The sequence below is a fragment of the Rana temporaria genome, chromosome 11, assembly GCF_905171775.1.
Source record: "Rana temporaria chromosome 11, aRanTem1.1, whole genome shotgun sequence".
In the NCBI taxonomy this organism is placed as follows: domain Eukaryota; kingdom Metazoa; phylum Chordata; class Amphibia; order Anura; family Ranidae; genus Rana; species Rana temporaria.
The window spans coordinates 162,025,599-162,045,649 of NC_053499.1; the positions used below are offsets into that span (position 1 = coordinate 162,025,599).

The 20,051-nt window shown below is 48.4% G+C and overlaps 1 protein-coding gene across 3 annotated transcripts; it reads right to left on the minus strand.

Moving 5' to 3' along the window:
• Nucleotides 1-1,078: 1,078 nt before the first annotated feature.
• LOC120917961 (embryonic polyadenylate-binding protein 2-B-like) lies at nucleotides 1,079-19,434 on the minus strand. 3 transcript variants are annotated; one of them, XM_040329603.1, is made up of 9 exons: nucleotides 19,311-19,434; nucleotides 15,708-15,853; nucleotides 12,621-12,717; nucleotides 12,080-12,235; nucleotides 8,461-8,528; nucleotides 6,764-6,870; nucleotides 5,293-5,380; nucleotides 4,334-4,503; nucleotides 1,079-1,348 (listed from the first exon to the last, which is right to left on the minus strand). In XM_040329603.1, exons 1-9 carry the CDS (start codon nucleotides 19,417-19,419, stop codon nucleotides 1,309-1,311), a joined length of 981 nt encoding a protein of 326 aa, XP_040185537.1. In that variant the 5' UTR covers nucleotides 19,420-19,434; the 3' UTR covers nucleotides 1,079-1,308. The 3 variants fall into 3 exon arrangements, with proteins under 3 accessions (XP_040185537.1, XP_040185539.1, XP_040185540.1); XM_040329605.1 differs by having other exon boundaries at nucleotides 19,222-19,388; XM_040329606.1 differs by having other exon boundaries at nucleotides 19,333-19,381.
• Nucleotides 19,435-20,051: the final 617 nt, after the last annotated feature.

Below are 20,051 nucleotides of genomic sequence, written 5' to 3' on the forward strand. Positions count from 1 at the left end.
TTGTAATCCAAAGCACTCGCATATCAAAGCGAGTTTCCCCATTGAAGTCAATGGGAACGAAAATAATTTGTTCCGCATTGACTTCAATGGCATGCAATACCGCATGTGGCCAGAGGTGGGTGGAGGGGCACCAGAGAGCCTTGGAGGCAGCCAGAAAGGCCAGAGGACACCTCAGAAAACTGATTATTTCTGTGTATTACGACCCAGGACTCCAGGGAGTGGGAAAGGATACCTGTCAAAGACAGGGATGGGGAGGAATCAGATGAGCGTAAGTTCGATTTTAGGGTGGAACTCCGCTTTAAGCAAGTCCAATATACTTTCCTATCCATTTACTAATGCTGGCAGCATTAGTATTAAAAATAATAAAATGGTGATTGGGAGAGTGAAGTTCCTTTTTAAAAACACAATCTTAGGGACTGCCGTCATTGGTCTCCTGAAAATGCTGGTTGCCTGACTTCAAAACACAGATTTGATACACGCATGCTGTAAAGGAGAGCCTTATCTTCTTCATATGCTTGTTCCAGGCGTGACTGAGAAAGCACTGAAGGTAATGCCATGAACAAGCATGACAGGCAGATGACCAACATTCTCAAAAGGAAAGGTCGGCAATGAATGACTTGTGTAGCGCTACACTTTTTCCAGCCAGTATCTGCTTGGCTGGTGCGGTCATTTTTACCCCGTAGGATCGACACGCTTGGGACACACAGTCATACACACATATATACATATATACTGGGCCAATTTGGACAAGATCCAATTTACCTACCAGCATGTCTTTGGAGTGTGGGAGGAAACCGGAGTACCCGGAGGAAACCCACGCAGGCACAGGGAGAACATGCAAACTCCAGGCAGATGGTGTCGTGGTCGGGATTCGAACCAGCGACCCTTTGCTGCTAGGCGAAAGTGCTACTCACTACACCACTGCTGCCTTGGCATCTGCTCCATTTCTATCGGGACAGTAATGTTAATCTGGCTGTAATTCTTTTTTTTTTTTTAAATAGAACAGAAGCCCAAAAAAATAAAATAAAGTCTTGAAACATCTTTTTTTTAATTGTATAAGAAACTATTTTTTTTTTTTAAACAAACCTGTAGTATCAATTTTCAAAAACTTTAGTTCTATAAGTGCAAGCAATTCTTGAACATCAAAGTCTGTGCCAAAAACCAACAACATGACGGCTAATCCAGATTTACTGGTTCATAGAGGTTCTGAAAAATCTCCATTCATGTAACGGCAGGGCTCTAGAACTTCTTCTGCATGCCTGATCCTGGCGCTGGACAGCCACCATCGGTAGATTGTCTATACAACATTCAGCGTGGATTATTCCACCAACCCGATCTTCCACGTCCTCTAAGAAGGAATAATAATAAGATGGATATGGGTTACATTGCTTGGTAACGGCATGGAAAGAACATTTTCATGATTTCGTTGGAGTTTTACGGGAAGCCAAACAATCCTGCTGTTCCCAGCACCGTTAGCCATCAAGTTCTTTTTGTCATATAGGAGGTACACAGCAAAGCAGGACCCTACCATTATGTTTTTTGAAGACTTGGGGCCAGATTCACAGTCAGCGTCGTAATTTTGTGCGGGCGTAACGTATCCGCTTTACGTTACGCCTCCGCAACTTAGACGGGCAAGTGCTGTATTCTCAACGCACTACATCCGTAAGTTGCGGCGGCGTAGCGTAAATCGGCCGGCATAAGCCCGCCTAATTCAAATTTTAATCAGGGGGTGTGTTTTATGTAAATCTACTGTGACCCGACGTGATTGACGTTTTTGCCGAACGGCGCATGCGCCGTCAGTGGAATTTCTCAGTGTGCATTGCTCCAAAGTACGCCGCAAGGACGTCATTGGTTTCGACGTGAACGTAAATGACGTCCAGCCCCATTCACGGACGACTTACGCAAACGACGTAACTTTTTCAAATTTTGACGCGGGAACGACGGCCATACTTAACATTGGTACGCCGCACCTATGTCTCATATAGCAGCAGGGGCAACTATACGCCGGGAAAAGCCCAACGTAAACGTTGTAACTTTACTGCGTCGGTCGGGCGTACGTTCGTGAATTTGCGTATCTAGCCAATTTGCATATTCGACAGAAGCGCCACCTAGCGGTCAGAAAAAATATGCAGTTACGATCCGTCGGTGTAAGAGACTTACGCCTGTCGGATCTAATGAATATCTATGCGTAACTGATTCTAAGAATCAGGCGCATAGATACGACGGCTTGGATTAGGACTTACGACGGCGTACATGGCGCTGCACCGTCGTAAGTCCTTTCTGAATCTGGGCCTTTATATGTTTGAAATAAACAAAAAATAATAAAAAAAAAACACCCACACACCAAACCTCCGGCTAAGGACACGCTTACTGTGTGGTCTTCAGTAAAAAAAACAATGAGGCCGTACGCCACAAATCTGTGCAACTTCAGTAATTTTACTGAAAACAGGTGGCCATGTCCTAAAGTAAAAAAAAAAAAGCTCTGAATATGTTTATACCGGCCTTTCTCAATCTTTTCAACACAGAGGAACCCTTGAAATAACTTTTCGGTCTCAGGGATCCCCTTGCTAATAATTCCTATACAGTAAAACCTCGGATTGCGAGGATAATTTGTTCCAGAAACATGCTTGTAATCCAAAGCGCTTGTATAGCAAAGCATTTTTTTACAGGGTATAAAAGAGAAGAGAGGCGCCTCCAAGTGTAGCAATATGTTGCTAAATGTTGTCCCTTCATTATATGTAACCATATTACTAAACAGAGATTTAGTTGCATGCATTTGCAAATACCTGTAGTAAGCTACAGACCCGTCAAGGCTCTCCGTGTACTGCGGTCCTAACTATGAATTTTAAAGTCTCCTAAATAGGAGCACAGGAGTGCTAATCAATAGATAGGGGGCAGGTGATCACCTGACCATGCCCCTACCTATAGTTGGTCTAGCAAAAAAAAGAGCACTGGAAAAACAAAAGAAATGCAAGAGTGGAACCAAACATGCCTACCAAACCGCCACCAAACTAAAGGCGGACCACATCAACCTGGGTCAGCTAGTCAAAAGATGACAATGCATAATTAACTGTCGGTGGTAGATCTGTGGAGGCACTTTATTCCACTCCTGAAACGCATCTCCATCCATGGATAGTGTTGAAAAAAGGGGGGGTAGGGTCAAGACTTTACATGAGGCATGTGATAGAACTACCACAGGCCTCCATCCCTGTAAATGGATAGAATGGGGGGGAGGTTTTGGGACTTTAAATGAGATGCGTTATATATATATATATGTATATGTATACATATATGTATGTGTATGTGTATGTGTATGTATATATATATATATATATATATATATATATATATATATATATATATATATATATATATATATATATAATCTTGGTAGGTTTGACTCTTTACTAATTAGATGACTTCTGAAGGCAATTGGTTCCTCTAGATTTTAGTTGCGGGTACCAGAGTAAAGGTGGGCTGAATACAAATGCCTCTCCCCCCCACACTTTTAACATATTTATTTGTATAATTTTCCTTCCACTTCACAATTATGTGACACTTTGTGTTGGTCTATCACATAAAATCCCAATAAAATACATTTATGTTTTTGGTTGCAACATGAAGAAACGTGGAAACTTTCAAGGGGTATGAATACTTTTTCAAGGCAGCGTACAAGGAAAAAAGGTAACCGTGTCAGAATGAGAACCTGTATTACACTGGTGTGAGGGTGCCATGGTTTGCGGCTAGGAGGAGCAGAAGGAGTACGATCAGGGCTGGACTGGGACAAAAATTTGGCCCTGGACTTCATCCAGACTGGCCCTCTTTGACAGGTCTCTCCCACGGCGGCCGGACAACTCCCGCACCCCCTCTCCCCTTCACTAGCCGTCAGTTTATTAGAGTAGAACGGCTGGTACTGGTACTCTTATAGGCAGTACCAGTGGGGAAGCTAGACATTATTTTACCCGGGGCAAAGAATAAGTTTGGTGCCGCCCTTATGGGACAAGATTAGGCAGAAGTGAGAAACTGCCAGGCCATAGCTGTTGAGTCAGCTGTCTGTCCCCTCCCCCCATGCTCCTCTGTCGCCCCCCTGCTCCTCTGTCGCCCCCCCCTGCTTCTTTGTTCCCCCCAGGTGAGCGCTGCGGGGAGGGAGAGGAGGTGAGCGCTGCGGGAAGGGAGAGACAGAGGAGCGGAGGGGGGAGGTGGTCCACTGTCACTGAAGCCGGCCCACTGAGCCATCGGCCCACCAGGAAACTCCCTGTAGTACCAATGGCCAGTCCATCCCTGAGTTTGGTGTATATTACATTGAGTCTTTCCATGGAATACCAACACTGACCTGTATGCCTGCCCTCTGGGCATCTGTCCTCTGGAATACTGCCCTCTGGACATCGGTCCTCTGGATCTCGGTCCCCTGGGAAGGCTTCCTCTGGGTCCCCTGAACCTTCCTCGAAAGTTACCCCTGTCAGTAGTGCTGATTCCTGGAACGTTTGTTCTCTTGGGAAGAACCTGATAAGATGGGCAAACAGAATAACTTAATCTACAATTTCTTGGTAGGCCCAGCACATGATGTCCTCCATCCTGGTTTCTCTATAGCCCTGGGCTGCATACCTGATGTAATGGAATATTGTATGGATTTCATTTTAAGCCAAGCAGCAAAAGTAATAGAACGACTAGTTACTCAATAGTACTCCAATAGCCATGGGAGGAGCCTGCGATGCCTATGGACACGGGAGGAGCCTGCGATGCCTATGGACACGGGAGGAGCCTGCGATGCCTATGGACACGGGAGGAGCCTGCGATGCCTATGGACACGGGAGGAGCCTGCGATGCCTATGGACACGGGAGGAGCCTGCGATGCCTATGGACACGGGAGGAGCCTGCGATGCCTATGGACACGGGAGGAGCCTGCGATGCCTATGGGCATGGCAATTTTTTCTTACACCAAGTGCTCATTGCTGTACAGCAAGTGCTCATTTCCACATGCAAATGGCATCAAAGCGGGTCTCTATAGACCGTGTCCACCTGTATTGACTCTACACATTCAATACGAATTTAAGGCCTACAGAGAAATCAGAATTTGAACTTATTTGGGCCACATGACCCTTTTTTGTCATTGAAGAATCAGCCAGAAATGCAAAAACGCGCCAAAATACATCTGGCTTTGGACACAGTTCGCTTTTCTAAGTGCAGTGAATGGGGACGGTTCATTCTGTCTCCATTAATAAAGCATGTGATAAAAATGTAGCTGAATTATCCCAGCATGATAAATTACGGCAAGAGTCCAAAAAAGGTCACCTTGATCGTCCGGCCACGGAACACGCTTTCGTCCAGTTCTGTGGCAGCCTCTGCCGAGTGTTCTTCTGTGAATTCAATATATGCATAGCTGATACCAGACAAAACAAAAAAGACAAAAAACAAGCAAACACACAAAACAGATTAATCACCGACATGAATTCAGTACAATGAGTTTTAGCCACTATATGATTGGTTGTCATGTTGATCTAAATCAGGGGGTCACCAAACTTTCTAAACAAAAAGGGACAGTTGTCGGTCCTTCAGACTTTAGGGGGGCCGGACTGTGGCCAATGGAAGTAGAAAAGGTCCCGGCGTCAATGGGAGAGGTTTTGCCCCAACCATTGGCCTCAACGGGAAAGGTTTTGCCCCAACCATTGGTCTCAACGGGAAAGGTTTTGCCCCAACCATTGGCCTCAACGGGAAAGGTTTTGCCCCAACCATTGGCCTCAACGGGAAAGGTTTTGCCCCAACCATTGGCCTCAACGGGAAAGGTTTTGCCCCAACCATTGGCCTCAATGGGAGAGAAATTGTGCCCCAACCATTGGCCTCAATGGGAGAGAAATTGTGCCCCACCATTGGCGTCAGCGGAGGGAAATGATGGCCCAGGGGACAGATAGAAGCAAGCAAAGAGCCGCAGTTTGGAGACCTCTAATCTAAAATGAAAGAAAGTTTTAGATACACCACATTAACATGAAACAAATTCAAAACCATTGGCGGCCCGTCCATTAGGGGTGCAAGGGCGCCGCCGCCCCTCCCATCCATGCGTCCGGCCCCCTAATCTACATGCGCCTGCTGCATGGTTTACAATTTGTGTGGGGGGGGGGGATGTGTGTTTTTGAAACATGTGATTAGAGCCTAATAAGCTGCTAAAAAGGGGGGGCTGATTGTTTGCCACGCCCCCCCCCAAAAAAATCACACACACACCCCCCCCATTAAAAACTTTTTTTTTTAACCAAACCCCTTTCTATCTCAAACTAGGAGCTAGGTAAATACCAGCAGATGCAATCCGTCTCCAGCATCTTCTCTCTCCCAGGAGTGTTTTCTACACTGTAGATGGCGCTCAAATGGAGCAGTACTGCATGGCGGCTGATGTTAAAAAAAAATTTGGGGGGGGGGCAAACAAACCCTAAGAGGGGGGGCACTGAGATAGGGCAGGGTGGTGAACTCTTGACTTCTGATGGTGGGGGGGGACGCTCGACATCTAAAGTAAGGGTGGTTGGGATGCTCAAATCGAATGAGTAGATACATTTATATACAACCGGTCCTTTGAGGGCCCCCCCATAATGCTGATCTGACCCACATTGACAGTTTGACACCCCCCTATTCTGGTTCCATTTAATAAACCTGCATGTGTTCATTAAATATCTGCTTGGTGTTCAGCAAAAATCCACGAGAAAACAGTGCAGAGCAGATTGGAATTTTCATTCTCAAAACCCTTTTTAAAAAGCATGACAAGAATGCCCGCTCTCACCCTTTAGGGTGGCCGGAGAATTTGTCACACAGAATGGTGATTCGGTTGATGGAGCCGCATTTGCCGAAGTGAGATTCTAGATCCTGGGCTGTTCCTCCATAATCCACCTACAGCAATGAGAAACACAAGAGTTATATCCAGAATTATAGTCATGAATTCAAAGAAATGGGGAAAAGCAAGATATACCCCCATTGAGCAAACCCCCCCCCCCCCCCCTTTGATCCGCAGTGGTGCACAAAAAACAAAAACACCCAAGTGTACAAAAAAAAAACACACAAAAAAAGTGCATGTGAAAAACACACAAAAAAGTGCACACCAAAAAGTCAGCAGCTACAAATACTGCAGCTGCTGACTTTTATATTAGGACACTTACCCGTCCAGGGTGCCCGCGATGTCGGGTCCCAAAGGCGATTTGTCCCTCGGGTGTCAGGTGCTGCCGCTGGCATCTTCGGTAAGGGAATCAGGACGTGAAGCCTTCCTGGTTCCCTATTGCGCATGTCGCGCTCCCACTGGTCCCTGCCGTCTTCTGGGACCTGTGTGCATCTTCCAGAAGACAGCAGGGACCAGTGGGAGCGCGACATGCACAATAGGGAACCAGGAAGTGAAGACGCAAGGCTTCACGTCCTGATTCCCTTACCGAAGATGCCAGCGGCAGCACCTGACACCCGAGGGACAAATCGGCTTTGCCCGACATCGTGGGCACCCTGGACGGGTAGGGAGGGACGAAGTAGGCGCCGGAAGTGGCGTAGGTCACTGCATTGATCTATGCCCGGAAATGGTAACAAATACCTGTATTACACAGGTATCTGCTCCCTTCCCCCCCCCTGAAAGGTGACAAATGTGACACCGGAGGGGGGGGGGGGATTTGCCCCGGACTTCGCTAAAAAAGGCCGAGCCCAATAGGTGCCGTGCAGAAAAAACAAAAACCCCACAGTGCAGCGGCCATGGGCTCGATTCTCACCGTGGCTTTCCCACACCCAAGTGATACTAAGAGCACCTCTGGGGGCGACCAACTCCCAGGCGGAGATTCTCTGCCTTCCCAGCCCATAACCAGAGAAGGTAGGCCCATTCAAATCAGGAGTCGGGGGGGGGGGGGGGCACGCATTATGCTCAAGCCCTGCTTTCTGGTCCAGCTGGTACTAGTTTTCACAATCTCCATCACATCAGCAGGGATAACATACAGCCAGTCACTCCTACCAAAAAGGCCAGACCGATGGGGAAGAACCCCAACCGGACGCCGATTAGAACAGATACTGGACTTGGCCAAAAGGCCGAGAAGTAGGGTGACCACATTTCCAAACTACCATTCAGGGACACCCTCCCTTCCCAAAAATCATCTTGTGCTGTAACGAATCACAGCACAGTGATTGGACACAAGAGGCGGGATTTACGATTTCTCCAATCACAAGCAGGGGGCGGGGTTTGTGCTCCTCCAGGCATTCCCGGCCAGGACAAGTACAGTCAGTGAGTAAAGCGGTGATGTGGCTTTTTTTGGGGGCATCAGATTGGCCCGGGGGGTGGCTGTGTCAGTTTCATTCCGGGACACTATTGTCCTGGAATGAATGTGCCCGGGACAGACTTACAAAATGCGGGACTGTCCGGGGCAATCCGGGACACGTGGTCACCCTACCGAGAAGTAATAATTCCATTGTGCAGATTTGTGATCCAGGACATTGCCCAGGCTATGGAACACTTACATTGCCAACATATACAGAGCGTTTATCGGCCTCCCGCTTCTCTTCTGCGCTCACAGGTTGAGGAAGACCTGAGAAACAAAAATTGCAAACGTTTTTCTAAAGGTACATGGCGGAAGTGTTGTGTTCAGGACTGTCAAACCCAAATGAAGCCCTTATCCCTAAAAATAGCCTCTCTAAAATTAGAGACGGATGGGTTTTTACCGCCATCTGGGACACCATTAGAGAGATTTGACCCAACTTCCTGTCCTGCCGACAACGGTAAAACCAGACAGGAAGTGACATTTTAGCCCTCCCCTACTCTACATTTTAATTTCTGTGTGTTGCAGTTGGAAGGTTCCGCTTCACTTCTTGTCTGGTTAAGATGCAAAGTGAATGGAAACTTTTCTAACAGAGCCTGGGATAGTTGTAAAAACCAGACAGAGATTCAAATTCTCCCCACTCTATCCAAAAAAAAATAATGGGTTGGGCTGAACCTACAACTTTAAGCTGATGCATTGCCAGTATGATGAACACAAGTCCTCACTTACCTATGTAACTGATGGCACAACTCATCTTCAAGAATCACAGCAGAAAACCACTGAACCTCAACGTGTTCTCTTAGCAGCTCTGCTCCACCCTACAAGCAGTGACTCAGCAGCTCCACCCACTTCCCCCTCCCAGCAGGGACTCAGCAGCTCCACCCACTTCCCCCTCCCAGCAGGGACTCAGCAGCTCCACCCACTTCCCCCTCCCAGCAGGGACTCAGCAGCTCCACCCACTTCCCCCTCCCAGCAGGGACTCAGCAGCTCCACCCACTTCCCCCTCCCAGCAGGGACTCAGCAGCTCCACCCACTTCCCCCTCCCAGCAGGGACTCAGCAGCTCCACCCACTTCCCCCTCCCAGCAGGGACTCAGCAGCTCCACCCACTTCCCCCTCCCAGCAGCTCCACCCACTTCCCCCTCCCAGCAGGGACTCAGCAGCTCCACCCACTTCCCCTCCCAGCAGGGACTCAGCAGCTCCCACCTACTTCCCCTCCCAGCAGGGACTCAGCAGCTCCACCCACTTCCCCCTCCCAGCAGGGACTCAGCAGCTCCACCCCCTTCCCCTCCCAGCAGGGACTCAGCAGCTCCACCCCCTTCCCCTCCCAGCAGGGACTCAGCAGCTCCCCCCCCTTCCCCTCCCAGCAGGGACTCAGCAGCTCCACCCCCTTCCCCTCCCAGCAGGGACTCAGCAGCTCCACCCACTTCCCCTCCCAGCAGGGACTCAGCAGCTCCACCCACTTCCCCTCCCAGCAGAGACTCAGCACAGCAGCTCCACCCACTTCCCCTCCCAGCAGGGACTCAGCAGCTCCCACCTACTTCCCCTCCCAGCAGGGACTCAGCAGCCTTCCCATCTCTCATAACACAGAGCAGAGAAGGGCACCAACTTGTATCATCTTCAGCACTTCTGTGAAATGTAAAGCTGAATTACTCCACAGTGCCTTCAGCCACAGAGGTGAGAGAGGCCTTGGCTCATGTACTGCTTGTTACATTTGTAAATACTCACAGCCCAGGCCAACTTGCTCACATCATCTATGTACTAAGCAGACTAGCTCCTCTATGTAAATGGCATCATTAGAGAAGACACCGAGGCCAATACTTTTTTTTAATAAATGACTGGCTTGTCAATGTGACACTGGATAAAAAAAATCCAGATTTACTTTTTGCCTCCAGCAGGTGGCGAGTGAGAGGCTAGTACTCTGGGACTTCAGATATCAGGTTTACTGATGTGCTGTAAACACAACAAGCTGCAGTGCAGGATATAGGATTGTATACAACAATGTACAGCATTACCCATTCAATTAATAAAAAATAAAAAAAGTGCATATAATAAAAAATGCTTGTGCACTAGAACACATCGTGAATCTCCAGTACCATATGAAAAAAGTTTATAGAAGTTATCGGCATTAAAAGTAGAATTCCAGGATATACTCAACTAGTCTTAAAAATGTATTTATTATTTCAATTTTTATTATTTAAATTATTTCAATTTTTATTATTTAAATCATCATTTAATATTTACATTTTTATTATTTAAATCATCATTTAATAATTTAAATAAAAATTTAAATAAATACATTTAAGACTAGTTATTTAAATTTAAAAAAATTATATATACATATATCCCCATCCCTCCATCCCTATCCCCCATCTCTATCCCTCCATCCCTATATCCCTATCTTCGGTCTGGACCCCTGTATCAGCCAGCGGTGGCTGGAGAAGAGCGAGTAATTGACAATGGCTGGGAATGCCCGAGAGTGCCAACATCGCCCCCATAGGCTATTGCCAACAAACAAGAGCAGAACTAGTGTTGGGCTTTCCAATTAGAAAGCCCAGCATGCTCTAGATATAGGAATCATGGAAGCTCTTGTATTTGTAAAATAAATGTCTAAAATATTTATAAACATCAACAGGTCAGTTAAAAAATAAAAACACACTATGAATAAAATTGTTCAGAGATTAGATTTACTCTTTAGGCTACTTTCACACTGGGGAGTCGTGCCGTTGGCGGCAAAGCGCCGCTATTTTTGCGTGCATCATACAATTCATAACTCGGGGAGTGTGTGTGTGCCCCCTGGCACATTGATCTCCCCAGTGACAGAAGCTTTTCTTATGGCAGAATCGGTAAGAGGGAGATCTCCCCATCGCTACACACATTAAAAATTCTAATGTGCACTAGGTGATTGAGGTGTGCCCAGGCACATCCGGAACACCCTGTGCACACACACCTATGCTACCAGCACCTTTGCATCCCGTATGTGTGAGAAAATGACACTTTGTACAGGTTATGAGGAAGAGGAAGGTCCCTCGAAACACGTCCTGTGACCCTGGACACCACCATCCATTGGATGCTGACATTTGGGAGTGAGGAAGCCGAGGCACATTGCGTGAGCGGGTGGTTCCCCATCCAGGGGCTGAGCGATCCGGACTCACCTCAACCCCCCCCCCCCTATTCACGTGTCCTTTTATGAATCTTTGCAAGTACAGTGCCTTGAAAAAAGTACTCATACCCCTTGAAATTTCCCACATTTTGCCATTTTACACCCAAAAACGTAAATATATGTTGTTCGGGAAAAAGACTTGAAAATTGCTGATCACAGACGCTCTCCATCCAATCTGACAGAGCTTGAGAAGAATGGGCAGAAATGTCCCTCTCTAGATGTGCAAAGCTGGTAGAGACACCCCCAAAAAGACTTGTAGAGAAAGGGGGTTCTACAAAGTATTGACTCCGGGGGGCGCCATACAAATGCCCCTCCCCCCACACTTTTCACATATTTATTTGTATCATTTATCATTTTCCTTCCACTTCACAATTATGTGACACTGTCTCTCACATAAAATCCCAATAAAATACATTTATGTTTTTGGGTGTAACATGACAAAGTGTGGGGAATTTCAAGGGGTGTGAATACTTTTTCCAAGGCACTGTATATACTTCTTAAGCAATTTAAATAAATCTTTTGGCATTTACTACACCAGAGTGGCTGCGCCGTCTCTCCTCCCCTTCCTTATTTGTACAGGGAGGTAGGTCTGTGTGAAATGAGCCCTTTAAATCACTTTCCGATCATTAAGATATCGATCATTAGAACATCTATGGATACCTTTAGGCTGCCCATAGAAGGGCGAATTTCTCTCCATGAACGGCAGGCGAAATGGGACCGGCCAGTTGGGTCCAGCATGGCGCGCTCTAGGGACCTGCCGCAAACTTGCGCCTCCAGCTCGGCGGTGGGTGTAAGGAAGAGAATCTTCTCTACTTTCTGGAAGACAAGAGAATGATCACCAAACAGTCTTTCTGTACAAATCTCTGCGAGCGCCAAGAAGTACAAATGATGCCCAAAACTGCGAGGAACTTCACTCTCTCAATGATCAGGGGCCATTTACAATCCTTATGCTGCCAACAGTGGTAAATAGATAAGTAAATATTATACTTTTTTCTAATTTTTACTTTAAAGGTCCACACAAAAAGCGAACCTCCACTTTTCGTAACCAGGGAGTTAGCGAGGCGCTTGCGGATGTGCGGGAGTCGCCGCAGAAATGTGGGAGACTTCCGCACTTCGCGTGGAGACTTGAGATGTATTTACAACGTGACGCCAATATTGTCACCAGAACACAGGAATCTGTTATTAGGTCAGGAATATCTACCGGTCATGGGACTGTTTGTCTCGTCTGTCATCAGATCCTTTAAACGTTCCGTCTCCTCCTCCATCTCCCGCACGCGCATCCTGATGGCCGTCAGCTCCTGGAACACAAAAGTTGGTCAATCTGATCCGGATCACTGCAACTTCAGATATGATGAACTCACAATAAGAATGAAGGAGAATCTGAGGGAAACCATGAATGAGGTCCAATGTAACCTCAAGCGGTCACCCCCCCCCCCCCCCCTCAATGCAATCCCCAACCCAGCATAAAAAAAAACTTTGCCCCCCCCAAATTTTACTTCCTGGCACAAATCCTCAGTGAATTCCCCCTCAATTTCCTCTAACAACCCACCCCCCCAATCTAGCACAAATCCTCTTCCCCCATCCTCCCTCCCAGCCCTACATACAGAAGAACAGATACTCAGAATTACACCTGGCATACAGGACAAGAGAAGTGGTACCGCGTGGTGCCCATACTCCCAGAATACAGTGGTACCGCGTGGTGCCCGCACTCCCAGAATACAGATACCGAGAATTACACCTGGCATACAGGACAAGGGAAGTGGTGCCCGCACTCCCAGAATACAGTGGTACCGCGTGGTGCCCGCACTCCCAGAATACAGATCCTGAGAATCACACCTGCCATACAGGACAAGAGAAGTGGTACCGCGTGGTGCCCACACTCCCAGAATACAGATACTGAGAATTACACCTGGCATACAGGACAAGGGAAGTGGTACCGCATGGTGCCCCCCACACTCCCAGAATACAGATACTGAGAATTACGCCTGGCACACAGGACAAGAGAAGTGGTACCGCGTGGTGCCCATACTCCCAGAATACAGTGGTACCGCGTGGTGCCCGCACTCCCAGAATACAGATACCGAGAATTACACCTGGCATACAGGACAAGGGAAGTGGTGCCCGCACTCCCAGAATACAGTGGTACCGCGTGGTGCCCGCACTCCCAGAATACAGATACCGAGAATCACACCTGCCATACAGGACAAGAGAAGTGGTACCGCGTGGTGCCCACACTCCCAGAATACAGATACTCAGAATTACACCTGGCATACAGGACAAGAGAAGTGGTACCGCGTGGTGCCCATACTCCCAGAATACAGTGGTACCGCGTGGTGCCCGCACTCCCAGAATACAGATACCGAGAATTACACCTGGCATACAGGACAAGGGAAGTGGTGCCCGCACTCCCAGAATACAGTGGTACCGCGTGGTGCCCGCACTCCCAGAATACAGATACCGAGAATCACACCTGCCATACAGGACAAGAGAAGTGGTACCGCGTGGTGCCCACACTCCCAGAATACAGATACCGAGAATTACACCTGGCATACAGGACAAGAGAAGTGGTACCGCGTGGTGCCCACACTCCCAGAATACAGATACTGAGAATTACACCTGGCATACAGGACAAGGGAAGTGGTACCGCATGGTGCCCCCCACACTCCCAGAATACAGATACTGAGAATTACGCCTGGCACACAGGACGAGAAGTGGTACCGCGTGGTGCCCACATTCCCAGAATACAGATACTGAGAATTACACCTGGCATACAGGACGAGAAGTGGTACCGCGTAGTGCCCACACTCCCAGAATACAGATACTGAGAATTACGCCTGGCATACAGGACAAGAGAAGTGGTACCGCGTGGTGCCCACACTCCCAGAATACAGATACCGAAAATTACACCTGGCATACAGGACAAGGGAAGTGGTACCGCGTGGTGCCCACACTCCCAGAATACAGATACCGAGAATTACACCTGGCATACAGGACAAGAGAAGTGGTACCGCGTGGTGCCCACACTCCCAGAATACAGATACCGAGAATTACACCTGGCATACAGGACAAGAGAAGTGGTACCGCGTGGTGCCCACACTCCCAGAATACAGATACTGAGAATTACACCTGGCATACAGGACAAGAGAAGTGGTACCGCGTGGTGCCCACACTCCCAGAATACAGATACTGAGAATTACACCTGGCATACAGGACAAGAGAAGTGGTACCGCGTGGTGCCCGCACTCCCAGAATACAGTGGTACCGCGTGGTGCCCGCACTCCCAGAATACAGATACAGAGAATTGGCACTGTGTAGCATCCTTGCAGATACAGAAAGTTACACCCAGCATACAGTAGTACTGTGCAGTGTCCAGGCATAAATAAAATAAAGCAAATACTTAGAATTACACCTGGCATATAGAAGGAAGTGGTACTGGATCTACAGAATAAAAAGATACAGAGACGTAGTGAAGGCCACCCAGTAGCCCAACTTGAATACTGCCAGGATATCGCCAAGTGAGGCTGTGAAGGAGCCCCATTGTGGCTCTGATTCATTACAAGGCCTCAGGGGTCCTCCTCCTCCTCCATCACAGAAGAGAGATCTCAGGCTCTGAGCTCAGAACTACTTCATCAGGGGAGAGAAAGAGCCGGTGAGGGGGATGAATCAGAAAGTGCGCCCTCCTGTGATGGAGGAGGAGAGCAGTGATGACTAGGCCTCACTTGGCAACGTCCTGGGAGTATATTCCAGTCAGACTCCATGAGGTAAATAAATGGCCTACAAAGTCACACTCCATGGGGGAATGTAACCCTTAGTAGGATTGCACTCTATTATAGTAAAGGATATTTATTCAACTTTAGGACCCTTTCACAATTATACGACATGTCCCACGATTTGTGATGGCAAAGTAGCATGACAAGTCGTTTGCCATGATTTCCAATGGCAACCATTCATATTAGTCGTTCCGACTTCGAGCCGTTCTGACTTCCAAATAGTCCCTGCACTACTTTGGTCTGATTTTGATGCCACTCACACATGCATTCCCTGAAATCACGGCAAAATCGTGGCCGTGAAATCGCTGTGAAGTCGCAGTAGAGTGAAAGGGGCCTTAGAATTGCAGTTTGTTTTTATCTACAGACCCCCCCCCTCCATAGGCAGATTTTTGGTGAAGGGGAACTCCCCCTTCAGTCACAGGTATTTGAGGCCTGAGGAGGAAGTTGGACGAGGCCAGACACAGACACAGACACAACCAATGTCTCCTCAGATAATACACGTTACCAAGAACACTCACAGGGTCGTCCAGGTCCCCCTCGTCGCCATGGTCACCTTCACTAAGCCCCGGCTCCTGTTTGGGAATCTTGTCAGACATCGCCAACCCCACATCCCACTGAGGGGAGAAGCGGCCGTGGTCAGCCCACACTCCGCCACCGCCCGAGTCTGAAAAAAAACAATAATCACACAATCTCCATCACAGAAGTGTTTATAAATGAGAGTATAGAGCGTTTGTCAGTCTGTGGTGAGGGCACGCTGGGCGGTAGGGTGACCACGTGTCCCGGGACAGTTCTGTATTTTGCATGTCTGTCCCGGCACATTCATTCCAGGACAATACAGTGAACTGGACAGTGTTGCCAACCCCCTGAAATTAAATTTACTGGCAGGATGCCAAAAATTTACGAACGGCACCAATTTTTTTACTGACACTGCAAAAAAGTACCTAAAAATTTCAGTTTTCACTGCTAAACAGTGTAAATACCAATATTTAAACTATAAACATGTAGCTAGTGCTATCAGCAGTGTGTTTAATTTAAACAAAAGTCAAAAAACAACTGCCTGTCAGCTAGCACAGAGTTTCCCCCTTACATCAGAGTCCGCAGGATTCCCCCTTACAGTGCAAAGGAACTCTTATGCAAAGGGGAATGCTGCAGATCATGATGTAAGGGGAACTCTGATGTAAGGGGGGGGGGGGGGCTCTGGTGACTGCGTCCCACTATGATGATGCCACTTCCTGTTTAGTGGCAGGAACTGACGCTCCTCTGAAAAGCAACCCACACTCAGATCAATTTTCAGGAGGTGTTTGACAGGCAGTAAGGAGCAAATATGAAAAATACGGCGTCGCTCCGCTGTTTGCATAGCATTAAATTGTATCCAAGCAATGGCATCTTCCATCGTAAACATGACTCCTACGATGTGCGCATGCGCTATGGGACGACACGCCAACCGATCAGAAACTCAGCTGGAGTGCCCTTCCGTTCCACGTGTGGGCACTTTGACGGTGGGCACATAGCGATAGAACACGGCTCTTTTGGGTTGGAGACGCACATGCACGCCCCCGGGGGCTCTCTCCCGCTTTGATCGTACACAGCAGGAGCCCAGCAGAGGTTACCATGGACTCAATGTCTGCTGGCACTAGGGTTGCCACCTTTTCTTCAAGCCAAACACTGTAGCGGCCTGGGACAGCTTTGGGTGCCCCCAAGGAGAGTAGTATTGCAGTGCACATAGCGTGCTGCAGCCAATATTGGGTGTGGCCAAATTTTTCTTGCCGACATCATTGCCCTGCCCTCCAGTGATGACAAACCTGACCCCAAATAGACGCCCACAGCTCCCAAACAGCAACAGACTTGTGTGCGACTATCCTGGTTACTTAGGGAACCACAGCCTGGTCTAAATATAGTGTCCAGGTATCAAACCCGAACACATGATTCAAAACCTGGACAGTCCGGGTGAATCCTGGACAGGTGGCAACCCTAGCTGGCACCCACCGATCATCCAGCACGAAAAGGCAGAACAGCGGTTCTGACGGGAAGGCATGGATCCCGTGTCTCTGCAAAAACAAACTCCGATCCATGCCTTCCCGTAGTAAAAGCACCTCCCACACTGGAGTTTAACCCTTTACTCGCCCTTTAAAGTTAAACCCTTTCGAGCCAGTGTCATTAGTACAGTGACAGTGCATATTGTTTTTAGCACCGATCACTGTATTGGTGTCACTGGTCCCCAAAAAAGCGTAAATGTGTGTCAATGTGCCGCCACAATATCGCAGTCCCTCTATAAGTCACTGTTCGCGGTCATTACTAATAAAAAAAAATCCAGCAGCTGAGGGGTGTTTATAAAAAAAAAAAGAAAAATGGTTCAACCACATGGTTTTACCCCCCTCCAGTGTAAACTAGTCCTTAGACCGTTATCAGAACACTAGTGTGAGTGAGCCAAAAACCTTTATTGTTTTGTTTTGTTTTTTTCTATAGAAAGGTCTTGGGGCCGGTTCACACCAATGCGATGCGGGAAACCACACAGGAATCGCAATGTGTTCATGTGATCTGCTGTGGGGTGTCAACTGAAAGCCAACAACACCCCAAAACATAAGAAAATCGCACGCTTGTACCAATCAGATCGCATGGCTATAAACACCCATACAATCCGATTCCAAAAATAAAATAAAAAATGCAATCCTAGCCATACAAAATGATGGGCTCAAATCACACACACAGAGATTCGCATGCGATTTGGCATGGGAATGTGGTGCGAATCGCATGTGATGTGACATGGTGAAGCGGGACTCCAGCCCTGCAGATACAGTCCTGTCAGTGAGTGTTGTCACCCCGGGACAGGAAGTGAGAGGTTCTGGGCAGAATCACCGAATGGAAACAAAGCCTCACATCAGTGCGATTTGCACTGCAGATTTCATTGCAGCTTGCGACTTCATGTAACAGAAGTCTATGCAAGTCGCAATGAATTTGGAGAAAAAATAAATAAAAGGGGGGGGGGGTAGCGGTGCAAGAATCTCCCTAATTGCTGCAACACGAGTTGCAGCGATATTAACGATTCCTTGGCCGGCAATGGGGTACGACTTGTCATGCGATTAGGAACGGGCAAATCGCACCGGTGAGAACGGAGGCTGAGGTTTCTTTCACATTCGCTGTACATTTATTGCCCTCTCAGCCTACCGGGAGCTGTCCCGGTCTCCCGGTAGGCCAGTCCGGCCCTCTGCAAAGGTCAATAGGTGCTTAGGAAAGTACGGTCACCTCCGGCATTTAAAATAAAAAGGGGGGGTATGTGATCTGACGGTACTCTGAGCCCCTTTTGACCTCTGATATGCTTCCCTCTGAAAAGCAATTTGCAGTGGATCGCTTTGCAGAGGGCAATAAATGTACAGCGAATGAAAAAAGCCTCAGCCTCCATTCACACCGGTGCGATTTGCCCGTTCCTAATCGCATGACGAGTCGTACCCCATTGCCGGCAAAGGAACCGTTCGTATCGCCGCGACTCGTGTTTTTTTTTTTTTTAAATGCCGATCAGCAATTTTACTTTGGGGGGGACCGGCTGCAACTGCCAGTCAACCATTCGGGCGGCGGCCCTGTTTAACTCAATGGGCGAGTTTGAGAGACGGCACCCCGAGTTACAAATGCAGCGGCCCGCAAAGCATTGCAGCCACGGCATGTGTGTGCGCAACTCAGCCTGGTTATTGGCTATTGGTACAATCCGGGTGGGTGACGGGGGGGGGGGGGGCAGTAAAACCACAGCTCAGACCCTTGTTTTTACCACCAGGGCTGTCGTTTAGGGTGCGCCACGGTCCTTTTTATTATTATTATTATTCAGGATTTATATAGCGCCAACAGTTTGCGCAGCGCAGTCCTCCGGGGGATTTGGCAAAGCTGCTCACGAAACCGACTTCACCAGCAAGACAGCCTGAGAAACACCAAATATTGGCGCCGACGCCGAGCTTCCTATATAAGGGAAGAGGCGCACTCAGGACGATCGAATGTTACAGATATACAAGAAATCAGTGTAATGAAGAAGCAGGATCGATCTACCTTTGTTTTGTATGAATGGCGGTATTTCCGACGATCCCGCGATAATAATTCCCGACGGCATTGGTTTGGCGTTGTGTCTGAACCGTTACCTGCTTGGATCAGGACACTCACACCGGGAAATGGGCCCAGGATCCTCTGACCACATGCTGGAGGGGAGAAGTCCTCATTCATCTCCTCTCTTATTTCACAGCTTTTCATATTTACCCCTTCCTTCCCGGCCAGGCACCCATCCCCCAGCCCAGGATTCCCCCCCGCCCGACACAAACCAGCAGCACCGGGGTTAATGGGAAGATCACACCTGTCAGGTAAAAGCTTCTAATAGACCAGGTGCAGCCCAGAGAAGAGGGAGCCGGAGCTCATGTGTGCGCCTATTTATCACCGTCTGCTCCCAGCATACCTACCCACGCACCAACCCACCCGCACCGCCACCAACCAACCAATCCATCAACCAACCAACCAACCAACCCGCACCACCACCAACCAACACACTCCTATTTATCACCGTCTGCTCCCAGCATACCAACCAGCCAATCCGTACCGCCACCAATCAACCAACCAACCAATCCACACCGCCACCAAGCAACCAACCCGCACCACCACCAACCAACCAATCCACCAACCAACCCACACCGCCACCAACCAACCCGCACCACCACCAACCAACCAACCCGCACCACCACCAACCAACCAATCCACCAACCAACCCACACCGCCACCAACCAACCCGCACCACCACCAAGCAACCAACCCGCACCACCACCAACCAACCAATCCACCAACCAACCCGCACCACCACCAACCAACCAACCCGCACCACCACCAACCAACCA

Coding starts and splice junctions, on each gene's coding strand:
- LOC120917961 (XM_040329603.1), bottom strand. CDS start 19,419: ATGAAAAGCTGTGAAATAAGAGAGGAGATGAATGAGGACTTCTCCCCT. Junction 8,529..12,079: donor CTTCTATGGGCAGCCTAAAG/GTATCCATAGAT, acceptor TTTGTTTCTCAG/GTCTTCCTCAACCTGTGAGC. Junction 1,349..4,333: donor CCCAGAGGGCAGGCATACAG/GTCAGTGTTGGT, acceptor ATTCCTTCTTAG/AGGACGTGGAAGATCGGGTT.